This window comes from Buteo buteo, chromosome 2 (genome assembly GCF_964188355.1).
Source record: "Buteo buteo chromosome 2, bButBut1.hap1.1, whole genome shotgun sequence".
Classification (NCBI taxonomy): Eukaryota; Metazoa; Chordata; class Aves; order Accipitriformes; family Accipitridae; genus Buteo; species Buteo buteo.
Window position 1 is genome coordinate 66,885,705 of NC_134172.1, and position 20,470 is coordinate 66,906,174.

Consider the following 20,470-nt stretch of genomic DNA (forward strand, 5'->3'; position numbering starts at 1 on the left):
GCTTGAAGAGAAGCACTTTGCTTGCTCAGGTCCCTGTCCCTTATGTTGTGCATTAAGCAGTGGAGCGGGTCGGTGACAGTGCCACAGCCCTGGAGCTGAGGGTCCAGCTTCCAGCACTGCAAAGCGTTGCAGTTGTGTTCCCCCCGTCCTATTCTTAAGGCACTGGAAAACCCACATTTCTCCTGAAGTTTATCAGAAAGGAGGACTTGTTCTTCTCGGCCACGTGGGAGGGGCTGTTCTGGGTAGTGGACATGGCAAAGATGTCCATGTCCTCCCTCCACGCCCCTCTGGAGGTCTGCCCACAGGGAGCGGGGGGGTGATGAAGCTGCTCTTTGCCACCCCATGTCCTGCTTCTGGGGGTGGTGGGTAGGAATCGGGGCTGTGTTCTGCTACGAGCTTGGTGGGATGCTGGGTAAATCCCCTCACTTGTGAAAGTGGGCATATGCAATAGGAAATCACAGCTCTTGGAGACTTCTGTCTCGCTGTTGGGATTTGTTGTCTGGAGCGTGAGGAATACTGAAGGCAACATCCCTCTGTCTTTAGAGAAAAGGGCCAGAACTTGTTGCTGCCCAGCCCTGTGCTCCCCCCTGCCAAACCCTGAGATGCAAACTTCAGCTTAGGACTGGCTGGAAAGGAGTCTGATCTCTTTTTCAAGTCATGTTTGCCTGGACTTATTGGTACCACATCCATACCTAGTTTCATTACCTGACTTTTCTGTGTCTTTTCTGGTGTCTTGTGGTTGTCAGTCTTCAGTGTGTTGGGAGATACTGGGAAATGTTTTGAGGGCTGTGGTGAGCCGGTCCTGAGGGCAGATGGAAGCCAAGGGGAGGTGCACTGTGAGCATGAGGGTTGCTGCAGGGGTTAGTGGAGAATTCAAAGCTGCTTTAGGGTAAGATAAATCCCTCTTTGAATCTTAACCCTTCAAGGACTCTTACAAGCTCTGTCAAGCCATGATTGCAGAGCCTTCAACACAAAACCCCATACTCCATAACAAGCTGCGATTTATCCTACTGCTTCTTCTCATGGAGGGACAGCACTTGTAAGGTTAAACTGCCAGCATCTACTTGTCCAAATCTCCATAATCAGGCAAAACATGATTATGGAGCTGCACGTCATTAGTACACAATGGCTCTTAAATGACTGAGATTGAATTAAAACCCTAATGGCAGAGCATCCGAAGTAAATAAGAGACAATCAGATCCACTAATGAATGGCTCGCCTATCACTCAGCTTGGATTAGGAGAGCAGGAGCTTGGGGCTGGCCAGAAACAGTAGAAGCACAGGCATTAAATTGAATATACTGGCTGGGGTTCAGCGCTCTTATTACTGTCAAGCATGCAAGTGTCGGGGGGTGTGAGCTGAGTGTAGGCGTGGGCTTCCTGCACTGGCCTTTGAGCTGGAAAAAACTCAGGCTCTTTGGACTTGCCGCGGTGGGGGATGAGTTTTGTTCTTTGTGGTATTCTGCTTTTTTGTATCAGTTTCATCGAGCAGGTGTCAATGCCTTGAACATAAATTCCAGCATTCATTTTGAGTTGGGTGAAACAATCCTGTGATACAAAGTGTTTTATTTCACTTCTGTCCAGTTTTGCCTTCCTTTTTGATAACATCACACCGGTGGCTTCCAAACAAAATTTCACTTGGGTTTCGATTTGCCTTTCTTGTGAGTGCATTTTCCAGATCTTTTAAACAAAGCTTCATAAATCAACATTGATGTCATCGTGGACATGTTTTCCATGTCCTACTTTGGATGCCAGAAGTGCTCTGACCCCAGGGACAGCCCTGTGATGGGTTTCCCTGTGGATGTGCTGGGGAAGGAGCTCCCTCTAACAGTGGGACAGCGATCAGTCAAAGGCAGCAGCAGCAGCAGAGGCTGCAAGATGCTTTGGGAGTGACCAGCCTTGCAGTCGTTTTGATTGCCAGCTCTGAAGAGGGTTATTGCCCTCTTAGCTTTGTTAGTGTTCCTTATTTTGCAGCTCTGGTTTCGCTTAATGGATGCATCCTTGCCATCAAATAAGATGGGTCTTGAATATCTGTTGCTACCCTGGCCCCAGGGAGATGATTATGAACCTCCGGCTTGTGCCTGTGCTGTCAGTGACATCTGAGGTGGGAAAAGCATTAGGTAGTGAAATCTCTGGAGAAAAATGCAGGGAATAAACAAGTAAACAACGGAAGATGGGTATAGATCCTCAAGATCTGTCAGCAGTGTTGAATTTGAAGAGTTCCTGGTGTTGCTATTAATTTACGTCCTCTGCCAGCCTTATTGCTATTACTATGTGCAAGATCTGTACCTCAGAGCAAACTTTATTTTTTACCTAGGGGCTAATGACTTTTCATGTGTTTCAGAAATTTGCATTTTAATGGAATAAATCTTATCCTTTCCCCCCAAAGCAGCAATTAAAAAATAAAGCCTCTGGGAAACTTTCTTCAAATACCCAACAGCTCATGTGAAGTGGCCAAAGCAACCCTGATGTATTTTAGGTGTGGCAGGCCCCTGAATGTATTGGGCTTCTCGTCCCAGACTGATAACTTCTTGAGGCAAGACCTCATCCCTCCCAGAGTGGGATGTCTCTTACGGTTATAACTCAGGAGCCCAAAATCACCGATTGCCTTTGAGTTCCCCTGGGCTGCAGTCTGCAGAGGTTGCACTCAGATGTTGCAAAGCACAAGATAAAAATGTAGACTGTTCCAGCACAACCGTATGAAAATGATAGCTGTAATAGCAGTCTCCTTTGGAAGGAATTTGGGGGAAAATTGCATGCTGGTGCTCTCTGCTGGATAAAACCAAGAAGGCTTTTTTCTCACCGGCACTGCAGTGACTGCGGGTTCACGCCAGTTTTGGGCTCTTGGCTGTGAGGTCTCCTGCAGCTCTGCCCGCACTGGAACACCCTGATGGTGCAGGTTGCCTTTGTCTTGAACTGGCCAGGGCTAGCTGAGAGCAAGAGATGTGTTAGGATTACGGTTCTGACTCTCCTTTCCTCCTGTCTCCTTCCCTTACAGTGTGTTACTTGCTGAAGAGCAACGTCAGCCCAGACCTGTGCAATGAAGATGGATTAACTGCACTGCATCAGGTGAGGCATGGGAGGAGGCTCCCTGCTGCTCTGCACTGTCACGTCTTCCCACTGCCCTCTGAGCAGACCTGTCGCGGTAAACAGAGAGAGCTCTTGTATTTCATTTTTTTGTGCAGTTAAAGCAGTGAAACTTCACTATGTTGTGCTGGTGATCCTGTTTCTTGGGGAGCAAACTGAGATGAAACACTTCTCTTGCTGTATCCCAGACTTTGTGCAGTGATAAGAGCTCAGGAGTTGGGGCTGGATTTCAGATGCAAACAACATTTCTTCGATCCTTAGTCTTTGCAGGGCTGGGCTATAAACTCTTAAAGCAGATCAAATCAAATTGAGAGACTTTGGCAATTCACGAGTTTTGAAACTGGTTTAAATAAACAATGCGCAGGATGCTTGGAGAGCCTGCTGCTGCTCTCGATAGGCTCGGGGACTTCTGAAAGTCTGTATGAGATGGCAGCAGCTGATTGCCAGTAAAATACAGCCTTGCTGTAGTGGTGTGTGAGCCTGCATCCTTCCTCAGAGCCTCTGCACTGATCCCGTAAAGGTTTTTCTATTCTTCTTCCTACGGCCCCCATCCCCACCCCTCCTCATGAGTTCTGATTTTCAGTGCGAAACCACCAGCAGAGTCAGCCTGCAGAAGGGCCGTGGGACTTGCCGTGCCTGGCAGCTGCCGCCTCCGCTGCTGCGAAAAACAGTGGCGTGGTTGTCACACTCGCTCTGAGGGCGGAATGGGGACTCCTGGTTTTCTTGCTATTAGTCCCTGCTGTAAATGCTCCCATTGACTTGAGATTTTGGATTCTTCTGCAAGTCGATTGCTCTCTTCAAAGCTGGATAGATGGTTGCTTAAAAATGCAAACTGGCTTCTAGAAGGACAAAAGGTGTCGCCCCCCCCCACCTCTCCAAAGAGATGTTACTCTGCACACAGAAATGCTGACAGCCTCATTGCTTTCCCCACTAGGTACTGAAGCCATGGAGAATCCCACCTTCCCCACTGAAGGATCAGTTATTGTAAAGATGCATTTGGGAGTTGAGGTGGGAACTTTGCATCCACTAGAATTAATTGAATCCCTGAACAGAGAGAAGCTCCTAAGTGAACACTATAGCCCATTAGCAGTGGCTTCCAGTGAAGGATGCACTTACACTTCTGTGATAACTTGGCCGTGTGACAGGCATGATTTTAACCTCACTTCCATATACAAATAGTAAACAGAAACAGAAATACATAAAGGGTCCTTGTCACACAGCTGCTAAAATGCTTGTTGTAGGTTGTAATTCAGCCCTATTACAAGCCCATACCGCAGTGCTGAGCTGTGAGTCTCCTATGTGGGTCTGCAGTAATGCGTAGACCACGAACAAGCTTCTTGCACAAGAATGAATCTTATTTTAGTGTCTTTATCATACACACATTCATATCAAGAAGTGAGCACGAGGTGGATCAAAGAGCAAATTCCACCTCCCCCAGAGGAAAGTGGTTGAGGCCCTTCTTGCGGGTCGCCTCTGGGACTGTGGTGTAAATGCATCAAGGATGCTGATTTTTTTCAGGAAATGAAAGGTGCTCTGTGAAGTACCTCATAATTCTGGGAATCCAACTTGCATCTCTTCAGATAACTGTGGTAGGTAGCGTGAACTGCTGAGAAGACTTTTACTCATCACATGCCAGTGTGTGGGATTTTCCCTAAGAAAAGGGAATGTCAGCTTGTCAGCTCATCCCTTGGTATGTGGTTATACTGGTTCCATTTAATTTCTGCTATGTTTGCTCTTGAATATGGAAGGCCCAGTGGAACAAAAGCTGTGTGCATATTTGCTATTATTCCCTGCTGGTTCTGCCCCCAAGCCAGAAGGCCCTGTAAACACCAGTGACCTTCAGTCTGTCCAGTGTAGGTGTTCTGCATGGTGGCTTTCTGACCTGCTTGCGCTCAATTTGGTGTTTAACTCTGTTGGAGGTGCTTGGTGCCAAACACTGCAGGATAAAGTAGGTCTCTGCGTCCAGGTACGCTGGTACAACTGAACCCTTATCTTCCTGAAGTTTAAAAAAACCAATCTGTCTGCATCTCTTCCTCACCAGTGCTGCATAGACAACTATGAAGAGATAGTCAAGCTTCTCCTCAACCACGGGGCCAATGTCAATGCGAAGGACAATGAGCTGTGGACTCCGTTGCATGCAGCAGCTACATGTGGTCATATCAACCTGGTGAAGATCCTCATCCAGCAGTAGGTGGCTTTTTGTGTCGGTCCCTTTCTGCAGATCTGATTCTACACACAGCTTCTGTGGATGGAAGCCAAGACTGCTTAGTACCTTATGAGATTGCAGCGGTGGTGATTAGTCCCTGCTTTCAGGCTATTCCTGGGATTCCTTCCTGCTTCAGAGAGAAGGGGGTGGAGGAGGAAGAGCAGAAAGGCTTGAGGACACACAGTAAAACCCTAGGTGGCTTGACTTAGTTTCATGAAGCTTCTGGAGCCTGGGCCAAAATTTGCCACTTTTTGCCTGTACTCTGGTGTGTATGTGTCTGTGTGTGCTTTTTGAACCATGATTGCTGGATGGGTAGAAATAAGAGCAGCCAGCAGGATCTACCCTCAAGCTCTTAAGCACAACTTCAGGTCTTCCAGCCACAGTCAAAGAGATGCTGATGTAGAAGGACAGCAGCATGTTTGTACAGCTCAAATACTTGGGTGAACTTTGTGACCTGTCTTACTGGCTCTTAATCAGTAACCAGTTAGCTTCTTGTAATGCGTTTGTTCCCCAGTGGTATGACAAGAGGTGCTTGCACCGGACCTTCCACTTGACTTTACCAAGGCCCTAAAGCTCAAGTCTTTTCTAGATTTGCCAGCAAGGAGGAGGAAGCCAGATGTGTTTTGAGATATATCATGTGCAGCATTTAATAAGCACCTGCTGTGAATCCTGTCTGGAGCAGATAGTCCTGACTCTGTATGGAGCTCTCTCCTCTGTTTCCCAGAGTGATGGTGTAGAGAGCAGAGTGTGCTTTGGGAGCGTTAACATGCTGCCTTGCACAGCAGTGCCTGCTGCTTCTCCCTCAGGGAGGGAGACTTCTCCCTGGGATGCTGTCATCTGGGAGACTGGCATGGAAAATATGGCCCTTCTTCTTTGGCTGTATAATGAAGGAAGTGGAGCAGAGGATGCAAGCAGTCATCCCTTGGACGATGTTCCCACTTGGGTTAGGAAATTTTTTTGGATGGGGGGCATAAAAATGGAGAAAACAAATGTAGAACAATACAGTGCATTTCTGACTCTTAATTGAAGATAAGGGAGTGTCATGGGGATGGAAGATAAGGGAGTGTCATGGGGATGAGTGGCAAGGTGAGGAACTGGAGTTTATGGCCTTAGTTGTCATAGACTGCCCTGTGTTGAGTAGTTGCCAGCAAATTTGGACTCTAATGTCATGATCCCATGCTCAGAAACAGTCTTCCCCTGGGCTTCTGAGGAGTGGGGTGATTTAATTTGTTTGCAACAATCAAAGTTGTCCTTTACAGGAGGTGTCACATATCAAATGGCTGGTTAAACACTGTCTTCGAAGGCAGTGTTACTGGTGATGGGACCTGGAGCCCTTGAAGACCATCAGAGGAAGTAGCCCACAAAAGATGTCCCGTTCCTTGCTTTCTTATTTGCTGATTAAACTAACACTGGTACTTTGCAAATGTGAATTTCAATGTAGTTTGCTCCGCTCAGGCAGAGGGGAAAAAATAAATAAACAGGAATCTAAATGCAAGTGGATACTGTCTGCTGTCCTTCCATGGCTGTCAAGGTAGATCAGAATTCAGCTGAAACTATTTAACAGCTAGCTAAAGTGGCACAGTTCAGAAAGTGCTGGAAATTCTCTACTACGGGGGAATATGGGGACAGTAATCAATTTAGCTGGCAATTTTACTTCCAAATAGTGACCTCCCAGAGGTCAATAAAGCACTTAGAGAAGTGCTTTTGGAAAATCAGAAAGAAAAAATTCACCAGTTGACAGGCTTTTTTTTTTTTATTGCTATTTTTTGCCAACGTGCCCTTGGCTAGATGGAAGGCTCCTTCCACCATTCAGCCCCTATCTTTCCCAACTTTTCTGGTCCTTGAGAACTTTTCAGTGAAGGACTGCCAGATGCCCAGATAACAAGCACCTGGTAGTTGTTTGGCATTATTATCCAGAAATTCAGCAAATAAATCACTTCTGTCATTGAGAAGCTGCCAGTCTGTCCAGTGCCAGGATCAGGAGAGGACAGGAACAGCCCAGTGGCTGATGTGCCCCATAGCCCATGAGGGAGGTGTAGCATGCTGCCTTTCATCCACTTCTGGACTTCATCTTTCCCATTCATAGCTCCATGGCTTTGCTTCAAATCTTTCTTATCTCACACAAATCTTGGTGACGTTTGGGCAACTATTAAACTCCAGTTAGTTTTTGGTAAGCATTTATCCCAGTGTTTGGCACTGTCTGCTCTAGGATGTCTGAGGTCCTTTCTTGTGTAACGCCGCTTTCTCCTTGCAGTGGAGCAGACTTGTTGGCAGTAAATGCAGATGGCAACATGCCGTATGACCTCTGTGAAGATGAGCCAACTCTGGATGTCATTGAGACTTGCATGGCCTATCAAGGTAAGGAGACTGAGTTCATGTAAAATACAAAAATGGGTCAATGTAGTACTAAAAATTACCTTGTTTCTCAGCTCTTAATTTGCCTCTAGAGAAAAGCAGAGAGCTGCTGCCTGGCATAATTTCTTGGAACCTGACTCTGTCTAGTTTCTCTGATTCCTAAATAATGACGAGGGTGAAGGACAGCTGACAGTCCCCTCAGCTACGTAGCCTCTGAAAAGGATGTGAGGTCATATCAGCCAGGAATCATAAGTCTAATTTTACTCAACCAGTGGAGACAAAGACCCTTTCCAACTTTTCTCTCTCTAACTGGACTTTTAACAGGGATTACACAGGAAAGAATCAATGAGATGCGGGCTGCTCCGGAGCAGGTCATGATCTGTGACATTCATGACATACTTGCGACTGGACAAGACCTGAACAGGACTGATGCCCAAGGTGCTACGCTGGTGAGTGAAACTGTGGCAGCTTCAATTTTGCCTTCCTTCAGCCCGTAGGTTACGAAACCTGCCCTGTGGCAGGAATTACAGAAAATCAACACGTACAAGTCACTGAGAGGATTGAGGAAGCTATTTTGATCTTTTTCCCTGTTTTAGTTTATTGTCATGTAGGAACAGGTGCTGTCCATGAGTACAAGTGACAACTTAGTGTCTAACCCTGTGCTTTTTGAAGCGAATCCCTTGTTCATGTGAGCTTTGTCAGTTGTCCAGCAGCTCAGGTCTTGCAGCAAGGCTGCTGAGGTCCTGGGTCCTGTCTGACAGTGGCTGGTACTAGCAGCTTCCAAAGAAAGGTGCAAGAAATCCCACAATGAGAAGCTGCAAAACATAGCACTTCTGCTGACCTCTGGGGAAATGGGACTGAATGACCTCCCAGTAATGTCTTGCTTCTTGCTAGTCTCATAGTCTGATCTGACCCCCACGGAGGAGACATGAGTCCTCTGGTTTTCATGGGAGCAGGACCTGGTGTTGGGCACTCTGAAGACTTTCTGCCTCTTCTTCTTTCTGATTTGCATAGCATCTGGCTCATACAGAGTGCTGTGTTTATTCACATAGGATGGCATCTGGACCTGAGCAGAGGAGAGCACCCAGGACAAATGTACAGCACAAACAAGCTGGCATCTGATTTGACTGGACAGGGACTGAGGAGGCTGAACAATCCTAGTTCTGTTCCCTTCTTTTTCACTTGCAGACGTGTCTCTTAAATCCTTGCTTACAGCAGTCCCAACTTAGGGAAAGTTCAGTAATGCTGTCTTAGGTGTTGGGACTTTCATACAACCTCGGTCAACTGATGCTTGGGTCCAGACATAACTGATATACAGGCCACTTGGGGTCATTTGTTCGATGGCCAGACCATGGCAGTGCATTCAAGTTTCTTAATCTAAATTGTCACCTATAGCATATATCAGAAGCGTGTAAGGGGAGGGCATCCCTCCAAGATAAACTTGGATGACTGAAGCTTTTATTGCAGCTTATTTTTTTAACGCATTTTTCACTTTAACAAGGATTATATACCTAAATTTAAGCAGACCTCTTGGCTTCCCTTTTTATATCACCCCCAAGTGATTCCTTGTTAATTCATACAGCCTCTAGAGGGTATGACCCAGTGCCATGGAATTTATGTAGAAATTAATTGAATTGCCAGAAAGCATCAGAATTTATTTCCAGATGAGGGTTTAACTTTGTGTGGTGGAATCCACATGGAAAATTTGAAAAGAAGCTTTCATTCTCCTCTTCAGCACAGCTGAAATAGGATGAGCTCTGAGTGGAGTTCATACCTTCAGAGTAGTGCATAGGTCAATGTCTTGCTCAGAGATGCAACAGCAGACCGCAATTGTGAAAATCTTCAGAGACATGAAGTGTCATGGGGGACTAAAGGAGACTATTATTGATGTCTCCAAAGTAGTGGTTGTAGTTGGAAGCCAAGATCTGAAAAATCATATTCACTTAACTAAAAGTAGCCAAGGATTAAAATGTTTTTTATTTTTGAATGGTGAAAATGATTAGAGCATGAGTGGAAGTGCAGTTGCACAAAGAGAGTCCTGACTAAAGTAGGCTGAAAATTTGATTAAAAAAAATCACATCCGCAGCACTTAAATGGGGAAGAGGAGACATTCTTCTGGCAAGAGAAATGCAGAGTTTATAGTGGATGATATTCTCCTTTGCAAGCTTGCATTTTAATGGTGCTGTTTCCCTACAGAGCTGGAAGCATTTAAGAGCCCTTGATTTAAAATGTAAAAACATTATTCTTCTAACCCATTTATGTAAGTTATTTTAAGAACTGTTAAGCAGTTTCCTCTCCAAACAGAATTACATGCAGGTAATACTGAGTTTCAGTAACAGGAACAACCTCCTTTTGACCTGATGGCATCTGCCAAATGTGAAATGTGCCGCCTGTCCAGATCTAGACTCGGATGTTATCCAAGAAATTCCACTGAAACTTGGTGTATAAAACCATTCATGGTCCTTGCAGGTGGTTCATGCTCTATTCCTTATCTCCTAGCTACATATAGCTGCAGCCAATGGTTATCTGCATGCAGCTGAAGTCCTTCTTGACCAGGGGGCAAGCCTGGATGTTAAGGACTGGGATGGCTGGGAACCTCTTCATGCTGCTGCTTTCTGGGGACAGGTAATGATTTTGTTGCAAATGTCATGGATGAGGATGACATTTCTTTCTGCCTGGACAAATTGTGGAGCGCTCTGCAAATAGAAGAAATCTATACTAGGGCTGGACTCTCTGGGCAGCCATCAGATGAGGTCCTTGGGGCTCCAAAAAGAACCTGTTGCTGAGAAAGTTTGGGGCGAGTACGTCTGTGCAGGTAAATGGTAGGAAAAATGTTTAACATCACACATGTACCAGAATAATTTGAGGCGAGTTGAGCATGCATGCCATTTCTTCTTATCTTATTCCAACTTTTCAGCTTTGAGGAGGAAAGCGATTGCCTAAAATACCTCTGTCAACTTGGCTTTCTTTCCCTTTCTTTAGATGCAGATGGCTGAGTTGCTTGTGTCCCACGGGGCTAGTTTGAGTGCTAGGACATCTTTGGATGAGATGCCAATAGGTGAGTTTACTAAGCTTAAAAAAAAGAAATAACTAAGAAAAGCTTTTCCCCCTAAGTGTGCTGGAATCTTCACATGGTGCTTTCAGAAGCGTTAAAATCATTTTTCAGACGTTTTTGGAATCAAAGTTGCAGTTACTTTAACTGGGACTGAAGTTTTAAAGCACCTACTTTGTTATTTCTGAAAATGCTTATTCCTGCTCATAAAAACAAGAGAGAAGGAGTTTCTCAAGCACCAAGGCTTTCTGCCTGTGTGTTTACACTCATGTTATCCCTCTGTACCTGTGCTTGGGAGTCTCTCCGCCCTGACATTGTAGTCTTGGACCTGAGCAGCTGTTGAGTGCAGCCCTAAGACATGGGTGTCTAACTTTGCTTTGATGCAATGAAGTGTGGTAAGCTACAAGGGGTTGGAGGGGAATGAGAAGGCATACACAAGTCTTGGAACAGATTGGAAGTAAAACTGCTAGCATCTGAACATGTGTATTATAACCTTGTGCCATATTTTCTTTTGGCAAAAGGTTTTCTGAGCCTTAATTGAAAAATATATGCATTCTTATTTTGAAGGTTGAAAGTTCTTGTCTTCTGCCCTGGTCTAGTCTGGTTTTGTCTGCTCTTTTTTTCATTTTGGAGGCTTAAGTAGAAATGCTGTATTCAGGGGAGCTGCAGTCTGGTAATTACAGAAATTTCTTTTCCTCCCATCTTGAAGTGTTGATACAGTGGTCAATATATCTCTCACCCTTTCATGGGTAAAGGCACAGCATGCTGCAGAGATGGGACAAAACCTAGCTGAATAGCTGGATCAATGCAAAGCTGAGCCCCCATCACAGTCAGCAGCTCTTGTTTTCTGCTCCTGTTTAGGTGTCCAAATCATTCTGTCTCCCCTAATTTGTTTAGAGATTAATGTGCCTAAGCATATTTTGCTTAAATTTCCCTTCTCTTCCTCCTAGCTTTTGTGGTTGTATATACTAGGAAGGCACAGTTAGTAACATGGTGTTAATGGTACCACATTTGAACTGTCTGATTAATGGCTTGGTTTGTGTGCGCCATAGATCTGTGTGAAGAGGAGGAATTCAAAGTATTGCTTCTGGAGTTGAAACACAAACACGATGTGATCATGAAGTCTCAGATGAGGCATAAATCCTCCCTAAGTCGAAGGACCTCCAGCACTGGCAGCCGGGGGTAAGTGCGTTGTTCCCTGCAGGTCACCCGGTGCCTAAGCTTGGCCACCCAGATGTGGTTGCAGAGCACTCTGCAGTCGGCATGAGGAGAGCAACCCGTCTGTCCTTTCTAAACAAACTCTGAAAGGCAGAAGCTGACTCTCGGTTGCTGAAAGCAGAGCTCCTTTGAAGAGTGGTTCTTTTGCTAGAAAGAGATGTTATTTCTTGGGGGGAAAATGGCTTTGCGCTGTTGTGGTTTAAGAACTTCTCCGAGCAGAGGACCAAGTGGTAAGAATTTACCCTGTTAAACCACTGATACTGGTGTCAGAAAATCAGTGCTTCAAGTGGGTTAACTTGAGCTTCTCAATAATATGTCTCATGGCCAAGATACTGTGCTCAGACACAGTTTGCACAGGTCTTTATAAGATGTTTACTAGACACCAAAGCAGTCCTGCAGACCACAAAACTTCCTAAACAGCCTGTGGGCTGTTTCCCTCTATATTTACTCCACTGGTTGCAGAGTAGTTCCATTAGGTGCGCTGTATGAGATCTAACACAGATTTGCAGTACTACTTTTAGAGTCCTTAAAATTCCTCCCACCTTTAATAGCCACACTAGTGCCTTTGCTTTGCGTGGGTGCCAGGAAGCAAAATTTGCGTTCCATTCCAGCGGGGAGAGGCTGTGAAGCACAAGGAGGAGGTGTAAAGAGCTACAGGGTAAGAGGAAATGTCGTGTCATGCTCGCAGCTTCGATGCCCCTTCTCCCTGTCTAACAGGAAGGTGGTGAGGAGGGCCAGCCTTTCGGACCGAACAAACCTTTACAGGAAGGAGTGCGAGAAAGAGGCCATTGTCTGGCAGCAACTGGGGGCAGCAGAAGAAGGAAGAAACTCGGGTCTCATTGGAGAAATTGGGGAGACTCGGTCTGACCAGGAGAATACAGACCCCGTAAGGAATCTCTTCTCTATTATGGGAGTCACCGAGGAGGGCTGGTAGCGCAGGTTCAATAGCAATGGGTGCCCTGGGATGGAAGGCGGCTGAAAAATTTGTAAACCTCCTCCATCAGATGTAAGCAAAAGACCCAATTCTCATTTGGCAGAAACTGGGATATCCCACTCAAGTGGAAGGACTGTTTCGGATTTACAGCTGCATAAATAGTTTTGAGATAATGCCCTATTTCTGAACCAGGAAGTTCAGAAAAAAATAGCATGTACATTTCTCTCTACTGCTAGCAAACTGGTAAACACAAAAGAATTGTAATCTTGCTTTGCAGTTATTTGTTTTTAATTCAGTTATTGTCACGTTATATTAATATGCTTATCTATCTTTTTTTTAACTCCTTCTGAGTTAACATTCCATGTCCCTGGTTGGCAACCAGCTCCTGGTTGGGGCTCACAGCATTACAGGGTCCTGTTAGTGGGTGAATTCAATGTTTGTGCTGTAGTACCTCTCTAGTGGAAAGGCGGAGTGTGAGCAGGCTTAGAAAGTTGTCACAGGGATGAACCGTGCTATGAGGGATGGGGGAAGATGCTCTTCTTTCATGTCTTCTTGTTACAGAATTCGGTGCTGGAGAACTCTTCCCTCCTTCCGGAGTTAGCAAACAAAAGCACCCAGTGTGACTCTGAAATCCCCCTCCAGAATGGACTCATGGCATCTGCCAGCACTTACCAGTACACCTTTTCCAACGGGGACATTTGGAGTATGCATGCTGACCCTGACAGTAACCCAGGCCACATGCTGCCCTATGGCAACCCTGGGCTCCCTGACACACAGCAGTTCTGGGGTACCTACAAGGAGCACAACCATCAAACGCTCTCCGAACTTAAGCGGCAGCGGGCTGCAGCCAAACTCCTCAATCACCCTTTCCTCAGCACCCACTTCGGCAGTGGCGTGGGAGGAGTTGCTGAGAATGGGGGTGAGGCCAAGTCGCATCTAATCGGATCCAGGACTTCTCCCTACAGCTCCAATGGGACCTCAGTGTATTACACAGTGTCCAGTGGTGATCCACCCCTCTTGAAATTCAAAGCTCCCATGGAGGAAATGGAAGAGAAGGTGCATGGGTGCTGCAGAATTTCCTAGTCTCATCCGTTTCTCACCCCAGAGGAAAAAAGTCGTGGGTGGGCTGGTTGGATCTATTGCAGCAGCCAGGTTGTTTGCATTCCAAAGGGAGAGTTTGGTTATGGACATCCTGACTGTGGTGGCCTCGTTCATCTTGAATTGTACTTTACCCTGCCAATTGCTTCCATTGCAGTTGAATGAGTAATACAGGTGGAGCAAGGCTCTTAGGAGAGGAAGGGGTGCGCATCAATATGATGTAAAAAAAGTCACCCTAGTCTTGCTCCCTGGGGAAGAAGGAATGGTGCACTGCCTCCCTGTCCTTGGGAAGTCATGAGATGCCTTGGAACAAAGAAAGGATCTGAATTAAAATCTTTGCATCTGAGCCTCTTGCTGTAAGTCACCAAGCTTCTGGAAGGTGACAGTTCAGACCTGAATTTTCACTCTTGAGTGATGCATATATCCTGGAGGGGAGATCAACCCCCACACAGGGTTTGCAAGAGTGGACAGAGCTGTTTTCCGTACAGCTGGATCCAGCATTTACAGGGCCTGAGCAACAAGCAAGCATAGATGCTGCACTTGCTTTAGGAAGTTTGCAAGGTGTTATCTCCTTGCAGTGACAGCTCACCATCAAAAACTGTCCACTGGTTGGGTCCTATTCTGCTCATGTAAACTCATCACTGCAGACTGCTACTAGGTTTGAAGCAGAACTTTTCCTGGAACAGGCTTCACTCAATAGGCTTTAAAACTGATGTTGCAATAAGGGGCCCTGGCAATAGGATTTTACTGCAATAAAATACTGACAAAGGTCTATATTGGGATAAGTAATTTAAAAAACTTATTTGTACTATTTAGACTCTTAATTTGTTAAAACTGAAAAGACTTTTGCTGATCTCACTTTCCTATTGATTCTGTTTGTTTACTCTGTACGCTCAACACAGATACTATGGGCAGTATGCTTTGCATTCTGATTTTTTCTGGATTTCCAGAACCACAGGGCTCGGGAGGGCTGAGGAGGAAAGGCTTGCTAACACTAATCTAGAAATGCCATGAAAGTGTTTCTAATCTCCCTAGATGTTACAACACTTGTGTTAACCTGAAGTTTTTGGCTGATAAATAACTGTTAAATCATTGCTTTTGTAGTTGAACATTGCAGCAGGGCAGGAGATTTTCTTTGTCTGTTTTCCAGCTCCCATGCTGAAATCATCAGCAGTGGTTAGCAGCTGTCAGAAGAAGACTTAAATGCCTCTATGTATAAGGGAGTCACCTAGTGCCATGCAGTACTTAGCAAAGCCTCTCTGCTCTAGAGTGGCTGGCACACCAACACCAGTGTTTTAGTGTAGTTCATGTTAGCTCTGACAGACTACCTGAGAAACACTAGTGCAGTATAACCTGGGGGTTTGGCACTGGCTTTTTAGCAAGTTAAGGCTTTGCATACCTGGGGAAGGTGAAAGGTGCATGCCCCATGGGTGAGAGCTCTGATGAACTGGCCGCAGTTGAGTTAACAAGTTTTATCTACAGAACTAACTGTAAATCTTCAACCCTTTTTCTGCACAGAGGGGCTATTGCAAACACAACTATTTGCCTGCATGAATATGTGTCGTCTTGGGCAGTTTAAATTCCAAACTCTAAAAACATAAGCCTGTTTGGGTCTCCGTAAGTCATCATTGGATTAAATCCAGCTCATGTCGTTGTGCTTCAGCCAAGCAACAGTAAATGCAGCTTCCATCCCTCTTCCTTTTAGCTGGCGGCTGTTAGACATCAATGTTACACTTCACACGTACGCTCCCCCTATGGGAATCCTGACAGCCTTTACTTTTTTCTAGGCTATAAAAAGTTGATTGAGGCTGAAACTCACTGTTAAGTGCTACCCTCTGCTCCCCATCAGATCTAGCTCATCGCTGGGGCTGGATGTATTATGATACAGGGCTCTGGGCTCCTCATTCTCGGCTCCTCGAGGCAGCAGAGGTGGCTGTGTGTCACCACCACAACCACGCTGTGCAGGAAACACTTTTGGACCTGTGAGGTTATTACCAGGCTGACAATTTACTCTTTTGAACTCTGAAGATACAATTCTCTTCCCTCACCAGTTTTAGGAACAAATTAGAAAATGGTAGCAGTTGATCTGATTTTTTTTTAAACCTCAGTTCAGTTAAAGGCAGGGGATTTCTTTGTATGTTTTGAAACATTCAGAGAAGTTGAGCTTCCTCCATTATTGAAATGCATATGCTAAGTATAAGACTAGAAAATACTTCTTGTGCTTGACTTAAGCTCAAGGGATTTTAAAAGTCATTGTGTAGTAGAAAGAATATGATTTGGTAACCGGACAGACTTCATGGCATCTGTGTGTGGTTAACAGTGGGTCTTCTGATTATCTTGAGAAGATTCTTCTGGGATAACACCAAGTGTAGCCTGGGAATTACTGAGCGGGGGGAGATGCTCTTTCAGATGCCTCTTTTCTCCCATGATGGTGAGGGCTGTCTCTCCACATCCATCCTAACAAAAGTTCTGGACTCAGTGTAACAAATTTTGGTGCCGCTATCCACTAGGTTGTAAGTGGTGCAAAATTCGGGCCCAGCTGATGCCTTCCCTCCCATGGAAGGAGTTGGGCCCTTTTCCTTCTCAGAGCAATTTTGTGTTATCAAGTGTATTGAGTCCTACCTAACACCAAGCAAATGAAAAGGAGACTGTTGAATGCAATAGTGTTAAGTAGTTGAGGGGTGCTTTCACTGAGAGTTGTTAATACATTAAAACTGTAGGAAGCCAGTCCATTTTGGACAAACAGCTTTTAGTCCATTGGTATTTCACTCTGTTTATATGTGAAACTCCAGGAACTCATCACTCTAGCTGTGATGTTGAGCAAACCAATAATTGATTTGCTATCAGGCAAAAAATATTACAGATTCTAGATTACAAAACATCCCCCTAATTGGACTTTGTGTTATAATTGTAAAATTGGCTGTAATACAGCTCTTCTGGCTTTATCACTGTAAGCTAACATGCTCACTGTGGCATCTGATCAAATGTAATCAATTCTTATTCAGACAAGAAAGTCAGTAATCAATAAATCTTCCAGGCCATGTTTCACAGCCATGGCAAGTATTTATCTACCACTGGCTTTGGGATGAAGTAGCATCAGAGTGGGACTTGCGAAGGCTATTGAAGAGTGACCTAGAATTGATTCATGCTCATGCGTTGGTGACATTTGGGATATAATGGTCAGTGCCTGTGGCGCACTGGTGAATATACTCAGGGAAGGAGCTGGCAGTTCATGCTGCATGCAGAGCTGTTGGTTTTAGGTCTGGGATGAGCAATTCTGTAAAGTGGATATTTAACCTGCTTCTGGTAAACTGTTTTGTAGAGACAAACAGGCTTTTGGGGCAATAACAAACACATAGATACTCTTACATGTGCATTGTAGGAGCCTACCTCTAGGAATAGGGCTTTTTATTATAAAATTTAGCAGTGTTACAACAAGAGTGGTTTTCTATATCTATGTGTTTTAAAGGCCATCCCAGTGGAAAGCTCTAAGGTACATAGCAGAAGGCACTTGGCTATTTCATTGGATCTTAAAATTGTGAAAAAGCTGTAGAAACTAGAAATTATGTTGTGACTGGCATATCTAGCACTTGGCTTACTAGAGGAAGATTTGGGTTTTTTTATGCTATACTCTTGTGGTTTTAGGCTCAGTAAACATCTAAGTACAGATTCAAGGTCAGATTAGAGTCCCACTTCTGTTAGCAGTAAGCCAAAGGTGGTAGTTATTCATACAGACTACGCAAAGATTTGAGAACGTGGATGTATTGATGGGTCTATTGTAGGCAGAACTGCACATGAGAATAACCATTCTGCTTGCAAAATCTTCCTGTATGCTGAAGTTGTACTGTTTCTAGCAAACTAAGTGGCTGATGAGACCAGCTTTACTTTCCATGTAGACTCTTTTTTAGATGGAAAAAGTGTCTCTCAAAATAGTCTCTGCTTTACTGAGCTCAACCAAGAAAGTCTCAGCACTGAAATGTTAGATAAGGGCTTAAGTACCATTGCTGGGATCTGTTTGACGTCAGACCTGGATCTGTGTTTCACATACCAAGTGGAGTGATTTTAGCCCACTTAATCTCACTTCTGTGGTTCTCCAGAATCTTAAAACCCTCCCAGTTTGGGAAGAACTGACTCTGATGTGATTCTGTACCACCTTGCAGGTGTGGTTCAGGAACCATGAGGATGAGGAACTCCTGGCAGGGAAGAAGACCATGGCAGGGCAATAGCAATAATGAATCAGTGCAATACTCAGTGGAGGCAGGGAATTCTCTAGTTTATTGAGCAGGGTCTTATTTTGTGGGGTTGAAAGCACTTACAAGCTACCAAATGGCATTACAACTTCTGTTTAGTGTCCTTTTGCTTTAATCTTGGAGCTCTGTTTACCCAAATCTTCTCTGCTGAAACTAAATCAGCAATACCATGAAACAGGAGCATCTTAACCGAAAAAGCAACAGCACTGGTCTCCAGTGAGCCATAGATGAACTGTTGTCCATCTGCTGGAAGGTGTTCTCCCTACGTCTGGATATTTCTGTGCCTTATCATACTTGCTAAAGGTAACTTGGTAACTAGTCTCTGGAAGGTTTGTGGTGACTATTTAGTGCTGTCCTTTAACTTGGAGACTATTTTGCAAGGGGATAACAGTTCAGAGCATACCAGATTTTGAAGTTTTTATTTGCTCTTTCAGTTTCTCTCACTATCGCCAGTTCTTTCTTCCTAAATACACAGAAAGGAAATGCACAGGGTCTTCATTCTAATTTAACAAATCATGTTGGCCTCCTTTGTTACAGCAGTTCTCTACAGGCAGAATCCTGAACACGCTTGTAGCAGCAAAGTCTAGCCTCTTACTACAGAACACAGCTAATATTTACACTGTTTTGTTTTGTTTTGCCTGTGGCTGTACAACAGAATTTCTTGTCCCTGGTTGTTCTTCAGCTTTATTCTGCTGTTTTTGTGTTGGCCAAACTGGTAATGGACTTCTCAGTTCCGCCCCACAATCTGAGTACTGCTGGGTTCTTCAGGCAACATCTGCCATGGCACAATTACGACCTAGAATATTTTGCTATATTTCAACTGCAGAAGCTGTAGTAGAGGAGACTCTGCTCAAGACACCCGTTCCCAAACCTACACCTACAATGCAATTACCTCCACCCGCAGCTGGAGGGGAGATACGGGTTTTTAAACAGTGCAGATGCAGCCTTAGTATTGCCACCTCTACGTCTTCAGCCTATAGATTGCAGTGTGAGAATGGACTACAGGAGTGTCGGTAACCCTGGTACAGCTCGGTGTGACTGCTGCATGTACAGGATATTAACAAATGATGGCAAGCCTTCTGCAATAACTTGTAATTCCATCGATCAGTAGTAAATGATGTACAAATAAAACTTGATGAAATGTATTTTATGTGAAAAAATAATCTAAGAACTGTATATTGTATTAGCAGCTTTGTGTATAAAATGGCATTTTGGCAATCAGAGTCTAATATATTTAAAACTTTTTTTAAAAAAAGGATATTTGATATTGTACGGAATTGACTTTATTGCTACTGTAAGTATGAAAAGATGGTTTCTTAACATGTTGAAGCAATGCATAAAATCTTAAATTGTATGTAAAACTCATGCCAAAAGGGTATGTCTGACAGTATTAGCACCTGACTCAGTGTCTTTAATAGAGAGATTGAATTTTTTAATTTAAAAATTACATTAAATTTCTTTTAATAATACAAAAATGCCACTGAGTTTTATTTAATTGGTTTACATTTTGGGGCTCTACCTGGATGCCTCTGCCTCTCTCTCAGCTGTACGTACAGCCAGGGAGTGTCTAGAAGAGTAAATCTAGGCAGCGGGTAGGTGTAACTTTTGGGTTTTTTTTCCAGCAGGTAGCAGCAATTCGCGATGGGGACAAGCAGGAAGGCCAAAACTGTAACTGCCTTTCCTGGATTTCGTCATGTCCGTGGCACTAGGCCCGGCCTTTGTTAAGGCGCTTCATTAAGAGGGTCCTTCTCGGGCGGGGGAGGTTGATTCGGGCGAAGCCGAAAGCACCCGCAGCCCCCCAGCCCCGCCTGACGGGACAGCAGGACACGGCGGGTGAGAGGAACAGGGCCGTGTTGCAGCGAGGGCCAAGGTCCCCGGCGCGGCCGGCCGCGGGGCAGGGCCGTGTCAGGCCTTGAAGCCGCAAGGAAGGGGTCACGCGTGAAGGCCAGGCTGCGGGAAACGGCCGCCTCAGCCAAGGGGACCTCCGCAGCCTGCGGAGGGGAGGGCCGGGGCCCGCGGCCTGCGGGGCCGGGCACTAAGGCGGCCGGGCGGCCCCCTGGCGCCGAGGCTGCGGAGAACGGCTGGGCCAGCCCCGCTCCTTCCCCTCGGCCCGCCCCGGCTGAAGCGGGGCCGGGCGGAGCGGCGGGGCCGGGCCGCCTTCGCCGCAGCCAACCGGGGCGCGGGGCGGAGCGCGGCTCCCCCACTGGCGGCGGCGGCGCGGCCCTGTTTGGATTCAAAGCCGCTATAAAAGCGCCGCGGAGCGCCGGCCGG

At 45.5% G+C, this 20,470-nt stretch overlaps 1 protein-coding gene across 1 annotated transcript in view; it reads left to right on the forward strand.

Annotated features, from left to right (window-relative positions):
• PPP1R16B (protein phosphatase 1 regulatory subunit 16B) overlaps nucleotides 1-19,616 on the forward strand; it is a 66,240-nt gene extending 46,624 nt beyond the window's left edge. The window contains exons 3-11 of the mRNA XM_075059267.1: nucleotides 2,998-3,068; nucleotides 5,128-5,273; nucleotides 7,547-7,650; nucleotides 7,972-8,096; nucleotides 10,147-10,272; nucleotides 10,630-10,705; nucleotides 11,752-11,881; nucleotides 12,635-12,803; nucleotides 13,413-19,616. Coding sequence (XP_074915368.1) covers nucleotides 2,998-3,068; nucleotides 5,128-5,273; nucleotides 7,547-7,650; nucleotides 7,972-8,096; nucleotides 10,147-10,272; nucleotides 10,630-10,705; nucleotides 11,752-11,881; nucleotides 12,635-12,803; nucleotides 13,413-13,934 — 1,469 coding nt within the window. The 3' untranslated portion in view covers nucleotides 13,935-19,616. The remainder of the gene's footprint in view (nucleotides 1-2,997; nucleotides 3,069-5,127; nucleotides 5,274-7,546; nucleotides 7,651-7,971; nucleotides 8,097-10,146; nucleotides 10,273-10,629; nucleotides 10,706-11,751; nucleotides 11,882-12,634; nucleotides 12,804-13,412) is intronic.
• Nucleotides 19,617-20,470: the final 854 nt, after the last annotated feature.